Source organism: Lycium barbarum, chromosome 12 (assembly GCF_019175385.1).
Source record: "Lycium barbarum isolate Lr01 chromosome 12, ASM1917538v2, whole genome shotgun sequence".
Lineage (NCBI taxonomy): Eukaryota > Viridiplantae > Streptophyta > Magnoliopsida > Solanales > Solanaceae > Lycium > Lycium barbarum.
In genome coordinates this window covers 20,797,025-20,805,693 of record NC_083348.1, presented here as the reverse complement: position 1 = coordinate 20,805,693, position 8,669 = coordinate 20,797,025, and the positions used below count along the sequence as shown (strand labels likewise).

The window sequence follows — 8,669 nt, the reverse complement described above, 5'->3', positions numbered from 1 at the left end:
ACTTTCAATTACTTTAAATTTTGAAAATTAAGTAGCTGGATTTTTGTTGGAACCGTAGCAAAACAAAAGAAAAATTGAAAGGAAATCCGACGTTATCGTTGGTGTTGGAAGTACAGCCGACGTGGAGGGTTGCTCTTTCATATAAGGGCCCGTTTGGCTACTGGCTATTGTTGAAGAAAATGGAAATGGGTCGTTTGGCTACTGTTCAGTTTTAGAGGAGTTGTTTAGTTGATGTGGAAAGAGAGAATTTTGGGGATTAAATGAAGGGATGGGCCAGGTCAGTCCCTTTTGGGCTTGACGAACGGTTTATTGGGTTGGAAACTAGACTTCCTGAACTTCAATTTAGGATTTTGTTTCACCTCAAAACTCCTGATATACTAGGATATATACCCCTCTAAAGTTGACCCAAAATTTCTATCCAAAATTCTGCCAACTTTTTTTCAAATTTTCGACAAACTTATTTTCTTCAATTTGCTTGATCCCGGAACCTTTAGACATTTACTGAACACTTGTTAAGAGTATTATTTATCCCTATAAGGGTTTCATGACCCCTCCGACCCTTCATTAGTTTACTCACAACGCAAATGACGCGAAAATATTGTGGGTGTAACACCTAATGTCTCATCTGTGACCTCCTTTCTTTCCACACCTAGGTTTTTCATAAATCAACAAGGATTCAGATACCTATCTTTTAGCATCTGGCATCTATTTCTAACGCCTTTCTTATCCTACATGGCTCTCGACCTCACCATCCTATTCTATTCAGCGAATTCCTAACAGAACATCCTTTTGTTTCTAGCAGTCCTCTTCCTTAACCAAGCCTGTTAACGCCTTTTCCTTTCTGATAACATAAGTTACATCGGGGAAAATGTGTATCCCCCGTGCAAAGATCCAACTATCTAGCCCCCTATGTTGCCTACTGACTTAATAACCACACCTGACTGCACCATCCTTAAATATACTAAGTGTATATATTTCCTTTGCCTAGTGAGGGACTATAACATGTTCCTCAGCAATAAAACTCATCCGACCATAAATTGCAATGCTATTGTCTACATAACCCGTACTAAATTCTGTATCCCTATTCCTTTCCTAGAGCCGCCTTCACTGAATTCCGGAGATTGTAATTGAATGAGTGCTACTACCTATACTCTTATCACTATTGGAAACGGGGCATAATACTCATGCCGCTTTGTTTGAGTCTCAACAACTTACAATCCTTCCTCTTTCCACCTTATTTTCAGCATTTAGATCTCCTACCTTCCTTCTGATATCATCCTACCATCTTCTTTTTCTGCACATATTTAAGGTGATAATTCATATTCTAATGCGTTGACCTTATGCTCACACACCTGATGCACATATAATCTTGTGTAGGCTTATATTCGTGTAACCAAAAACATGGGTTCAGATTCCTTACTACTCCACTCTTTCCACAGCCCCCATCGAATGTCTTACTAGTCGTCCGCATCTTAGTCTCAGGGATTATCGTATCGTAATGGAAGATTTGTAATGGACTTCTTATGACTCAGCTCTATCGCACGATTTAGATCAAGAAAGAAAGGAAACAACCCTCAATGTCTTGTAGTGCCTTGCTTATAAATGTGGCACGCTACACACCCATAAACACGACTCTACTAGACATGGCTCATAGACATCCCTAGGACAGACCTGGCTCTGATACCAAGTTTGTCACACCCCAAACCGAGGGGCATAACGAGCACCCGGCTTTACCGGCCGAGTACCACCTAGCGTACATTCAACATACTCAACTTATAACAGCTACGAGGACCCATATGACATATGTGTAACATGAAGGAATCACTTGCATGCAGAAAAGGCCCAACACAATAATATGCATATGTATACGCAAGCCGACGAGGCTGCCACTAATATCATTATATGATCACATGGTCGAAAAAGCCGTAACACCGACACTAGCATCAAACTAAAGCCGACAAGGCCACGTATAATATCTAAACATATAACACCTGTCTATGAGCCTCTAAGAGAAAGCAAAAATGCAACATAGCGGTCGGGCCATACCCAAAAGATATAGATAAAGCATGTATATCGTAACATACCAAAACCGAGCAAGTCCGGAATAAGCAGAGCTTGCAAACTATCTACTGACCTGTGCAAGCCTAATCAGATTGTCCTCTAAGCTGCCTGTCAGGACCTGCAGCATGAAATACAACGTCCCGTGCAATGGGACGTCAGTGAAGATGAAAGTACTGAGTGTGTAAGGCAAGTGTACAACAACTAACAAGGAAACATAGTAGAAGAAGAACTATATGCAATGCATGTTGTAGTTTAAGATAATGAATATACATATATATATATATATATATATATATATATATATATATATATATATATATATATATATACATAAGTAAAAGTAACATCATCATCATAGCGTACTTGGACTTAACAGAACTCGGTGTTCAAGTGAATTGGAGGCCACCTGACAGGGGATGGATCAAGTGTAACACAGATGGAGCAGCTAGAGGAAATCCTGGAAGAGGATCATGGGGGTTTTGTTTGAGGAATGAGAATGGTGATTTGATTGCTGCTAAAGCAAAGGAATTAACAAATCCAGCTAGCACTAATACTCAGGCTGAAGCAATGGCTATTCTACAAGCAATAAAGTATGTTGAGGAGAAACAATTTCAGCAAATACTTATTGAAACTGATTCCTTACTCTTGATGAATTGCATTCTTAAAATCTGGGAAGTACCTTGGCAAATTATTGAAGTAGTGGAGGAGATTTGGAAAAGAATGCAAAATAGAACTTTTAAAATCACTCATATCATGAGAGAAGGGAATCAGTTGGCTGACCACTTGGCCAATCTAGCATTAGATGAAGGGGAAGTGGATGTTGAATCATTTCAAGAACTAGGAGCTAAAGGAAGGGGGCTCATCAACAATGATAAATTGGAATTGCCTTACTTGAGGATAAAAACATGCAGGAGATAGTTGGGTGGAAGAATGGAGGAGAGAAAAATTGGGTTCTTTAGAAAACAAGAACCCATGATTTGTATGCTGGGCAACAAGAAGGAAGAATAAGCAGCAGGACTGGCAAACATGGAGGCAACATAGTGTAGGCTTAATGTTTTTATCCTAAGCTTTATCCTAACCCAATTGGCTATTGTATACTGGGTGGTATTAGTACCTTTTGGTACTCAATCCCTGGTGCAAAAACCAGTGGGATCTAGGATACAAATGAGCAAACCATTCAGGATATCAGACACAAGTACAGCAAGGTCAAACAACAACAACAAGGGCGAGATGGAAACAATTGTAAAAGGAAATGTACACAGATCAATTTTATTCAGTGAGGGTTGCGAAAATCAACTCTATATTGGGTAGAATCGAAATGGAAGATGGATGAAATTCAATGGAAAGAACGGCAACACAACAATACAGAGAGCAGAAAGCATCGACCAACAGCAACAACAATAGCAATCCAACAAATCGTGGAGACAACAACAACCAACATCAACAACAACCAACATCAACAACAACAGCATAGATCTTGGAGACGACTAGCAGGAGATAAGTGGAAAAGCAAGAGACAAAGATCTAGCAAAGAACCTAATAGACGAAATCCTAGCTGCAAGAGAGGAGACCAGGAGAAAAGCAACATTGAACACCATCCACAACAGCAACAGCAACAAAATCGGAGTTCACAAAAGAAAGATTCGAGCTTACAAGTACAAGAACCCATATAGCGGACATTTGTTGACAAAGAAATGAACCTGAACTGGCGAACAAACCAAGATGGAGCTCAAATGCCATCTTTGTCAGTCACTTTCCAATTTTGAGTTTTGGTCTTTGTTTTTTTTTTTAATTCAGTCTCTTCATTTGCTGTTGGATGATTTAATAAATTAATAAAATTAGTCACTGGGACCTACTCAGATGACCTTGATTTAAAAAAAAAAAAAACTCGGTGTGAAACGTACCCAGCCATAATAGGACTCGGTGTGAAACGTACCCGGCCATAATAGGACACGGTGTGAAACGTACTCAGCCATAATAGGACTCAGTGTGAATACCCAACTGATCAGTTGTTGCACAATAGGTACCGTACCCGTCCGACTATAGTGTGGCTCGGCATAGTAAAATATACATATATATATATATATATATATATATATATATAATGCATGCTGAACACATAGAAGTAATATCTGGGCCTTTCAGAGTGACGTAAGGTCGTTGACCTCCGAATGCGTGATGTAGTTATCCTCGTCAACAAGAACTTCAATAGAACATGGATCGCAAAGAACTAAAGCATCATATAACATATTCATCAGGAATCATAAAGAGGGGGAAGCATTAGAGTGGGGTAGTCTCTTTATGGAACGTTCATTAATAGGTGTATTTGGATTCGTGCCAAAGAATAAGAAGAAAGAAAACCTTACATACCTTGTTGACTTCCTTGACAACTCAACCGACATAGCTCGTCTAGCGTCTCAACCTATAATAACGATAATGCTTCCGTTACACTAGGAAATCCAAGTATATCATGTATATTAGGTGGAATACTTGTTGTATAATGCCTCAGACAACATTTCCCCTATATCTTCTACCCTTCACATATTACACACAACAAGATCAACAACAACTATATCAATTTCACTAATTTCTAGTCACAATTAACTTAAACAACTCCCACACAGCCCAGACAATGACAACCATAACATATACGATTCTCTTGCGATCAACTCCTTATTCTCAAGCTAATTACTTGGCTATGGTATGGATTAATTCTAAATATATCTAAAAGAAGAGGATATTACCTTTACTATCTTCAGAGACACTTAATTCAGCTTGGATAAACATGCAATAATCCTTAAAACAACAACAAGAACAAAGAGGTAGACTATATGATTGCTATGAATCTTTCGAGGGGTAATTCATGTCAAGTACTGGCTACGTTGCTGCTGGTCCGTGAAGAAATTGGTTGCGGGTACTGTATAAATGGAAAATGTTGTTCGATTATGAAGGAAATTGTTGATGGTATGTTCTTGATAATTAAAAGTACTGGAAACACTTTGCTACTTCAAGTAGTATCACTTAAAGTGATATGATGCCAAAGTTTGTTTTGTTTCAAGAAAATGACCGTAAGGCCCCTCAATTGAACTAGACTTAAGTGTTACTTTAATATGTGTACATATATTGTACATGTCTAAAGCTTTGCCAGCTATACAATGGATCTTTATCCATTAACCACAATTGTGGCCATTTCCTTGCCAAATGGACATGTTGTCCCCTAACATTAATCCCAACATTCCTTTAATTAATTTTTGCCTCCCACTACAATCCAACATTTAACTACTTACCCACATCATTAATTTTTTTATCTCAGTTCACTCGATATTTGTCACTTTTAACATACTCATATACTCATTATCATGGTCAAGTGATACAGCACCAGTCCGTAGCCCCTTTTGGCATATTCAAAATATTATTTCTAATCATCATCGTCACACTTGTAAGTCCTAAATTTTTATACACCGGGCTCATTATTTGCATCCTTTCATTTGACCAAAATTTTTTGATTTTACGTTAGTCTACTCATGACGATGCAAAAGAATGAGGTGTAACATGCAGATTCTTGGACTTCATGTCCTCTTGGGCTTCCCACATAGCCTCTTCAACTTTCTTATTTCTCCATAGTACTTTTGCTAAGGCAACTTCCTTAGTTCTCTACTTCCGTACCTGACGATCAAGAATAGCAACAGGAACCTTCTCATAAGCTAGGCTATCTTTGATTGTGATCGTATCAGCGGGGAAAATTAACGATGGGTCTCCCACACACTTCTTCAGCATGGATACTGTTATAGCCCGCATTTTGAACTTTCGGATGGTTCGAAGTAATCGTGGGAAGTTAAGGAAGTGGATAATTTTCAAGGTTATTCTAAACGAAGGTTGGTTGTGCATATTATGGAATAGTTGAGAAATACTAAGGAAAAAAAAAGGGAAATTTGCAAATGGAATCATGGTAATTTTGCGGAAAGGCTAAGGGTAAAATGGGAATTTATAATGTTCTAGAAAAATTCATGGAATGGCCATGTTGGCCGAAAATATAGCATATGTAGGTGTATGCTCACATTTTGTTTTTATGAGGGCTAAAGTGTACATAGGAAGACTATTAAGTCTTCTTTGCTATTTCAAGAAATTTCTAGAAAAATGAAATAAAGATGATGATAATAATAATAATAATAAGTCATCTTTGCCATGGAAAATTAGGAAAATACTAGAAAATAAAAGAAAGGAGAGAAAGAAAAGAAAAATCTAGAGAGGGGGCATGTGCCCCTCACATGCATGCAAAATATATATAAGAGAAGGGTGGTCATATTTTAGCAAGGAGAGAAAGATAGCAAGAAAAAAAAAAGAGAGAGAGAGAAAGGAGGAGGGTTCGGCCATGGCTAGAAAAATCTAGCCATGGAAAATTGATAAGGAAAAATTATTTCCTCCGAATATTCTAGTTCATTTGGAGGCTCTCTACAACATTGAAGGGTTGTTGGAACAAGAGCATCATTTATTTGCACAAATTCATAACCATAAGTCAAGTGGAAAGTTGAAGAACAAGTGAAGAAGGTAAGGTTGAACTTCCCTTCTTGCATGAGTTATGGATGCTTGAGCATGTTGTAATATAGTAAAATAAATGAAACTTATGAAACCTTGTATGTTGGGGTGTAGCCGTGAGTATGGGTGGTTAGTGTAGGAAGAATGAATCAAATTTATTTAGTAGTTTGATTGTTGTGTTGTGGATTTCATGTTGAAAAAAATGAAGGTTTGATGGCTTGAAGTGAATTTGAAATCGTTGTGCATTATTGAAGAATTTAGTATGACATTAGTGTGATTCCTTATATTTACATGAATAACATTGCTAAATGTGTTGGTTGTTGTTGTAATGTAAAGAAAAGGATGAAAAACTCATGAAACATATGCATGTGTGTGCATGGCCGAATGGAATAGTGTATGTGTAGAAAAATGGATTGAATTTATTTAATGGTTTGGAGGATCGAAAGTCGGGTTGTTGTGGTTGAATTTCAAGGAAGGTAATATGTCGTTGTTGTTTCATTGAAGTTGGAAGACTTCGGGCAAAGTAGTATGTTAATTGAGTTGTTGGAATATCATGTGAATTGAATTGAGTTGAAATGAATATAAATGGCTTGTTGTTATTGTTGGCAAGATTGTTGTTATTGTTGATGAGAATTGTGAATCTAAAATAAGAGAAATGTGTTGTTAATTGTTGGAGTTGGAAAGTCTTGAAGGAAGTAGTATGTTAATTGAAATTGTTATTATGATTGTTGGCATTGCTGTTGATAGTTTGGCCGGGTTGAATTCCCGGATTGTTGTTGATTAAATTGGCTAAGTTGGAGTCTTGGAGACGGTGTATTTACAGGGGAAATGCTGCCGAAATTTCGGCAGACAAAGTGTTACTTTAAAGAATCCACTTCTAAAGGCTCTAATCAAGTTTTGGTAAACATGACCAATTTGTAGATTTTGGCGGATTTGGAACGTGAATTTGGAGTCGCATAAGAAGCAGAAAAGGTATGTAAGGCTTCACCCTTCTTTCTATGGCATGTCTTAGACGGAATATGTTGGATGTGAGCCTCGGGAATAACTCTACCCTCCGGAATCCGCGCCTAGAGTTTCCTTTTTTTCAATCAGTAGAATTGAACTAAAAAGTGTGCAAAATGTTGGGAGAATTTCCGAAACCTCTAGAACTCGCATAAATAGGACCTGACTACCCTAAAACCCTCACAACTAACTCCATGACATGTAACATATGTAAATTTGGTACGCCGCCTCATTTGATCCGAGGTGGGCCCACTGGTTCCCGGATTTACCTTTTTGTTCCGCTTGACTTACTTTGAAGCTGAATCCAAAAGAAATCTTCGATCCTTATTCCATTACCAAATGACAAGTACTGTACCTATCCCAACGAGAATACTTCCATGACGATAATGATAACGATGATGTCAGAAAAGAGAATATGCCTATGATAAGTACGACAAGAATAATTCCACGACTAAGAGTCTTGAGCTAAAAATCCAATGTGAATATGAAAATGTTATACTAGTTCTTGAACCTTAATTTTATTCCGTAGCTATGACACTAGTTTCCAAAAGACTTCAAAGCATATGAATTGACGGTTATAATGCCCATGATTTCATTCTATGCTCTCTCTTAAGGCTATTTTCTGTTGGTAGTCTCGCCTTAAAATACTCGTTCCTTGAAGGTGAGAAAAGTGACCATGATTATTCCATAACGTAATCGGAGGTCACCGACCTTACGTCACTCCGATGGACACATGACTTTCTTTGGGCTCTCATGCATGCCAATTGTATGACATATGTATATGAATGTGAATATGTATATGTATATGTATATGTATATGGGGAAAGGGGAAGGGCCACTGTTATATCACCACCTGATTCAGCTGGATTTCGTCCCGGACGCGGGATATGGGAGAGCCGGATACGGCGTCTGTATATGTAATATATATATATATATATATAATATGTTAGGACACTGTTGGGGAGGGGCGTGGGAGAGCCGATGTACTCGGCGTCTGTGAATGTAAATAAAGGACACCATTTTCTGAAATGTTCTGTTTTCTATACATGTAAATAAGAAGCTTCGTTTTT

At 37.9% G+C, this 8,669-nt stretch overlaps 1 protein-coding gene across 1 annotated transcript; it reads left to right on the top strand.

Moving 5' to 3' along the window:
• The first annotated feature begins 2,208 nt into the window (after positions 1-2,208).
• On the top strand, positions 2,209-2,979 carry LOC132624163 (uncharacterized). The gene is made up of 2 exons (XM_060338984.1): positions 2,209-2,215; positions 2,438-2,979. The coding sequence occupies exons 1-2, from the start codon at positions 2,209-2,211 to the stop codon at positions 2,977-2,979; spliced, it is 549 nt and encodes a 182-aa protein (XP_060194967.1).
• Positions 2,980-8,669: the final 5,690 nt, after the last annotated feature.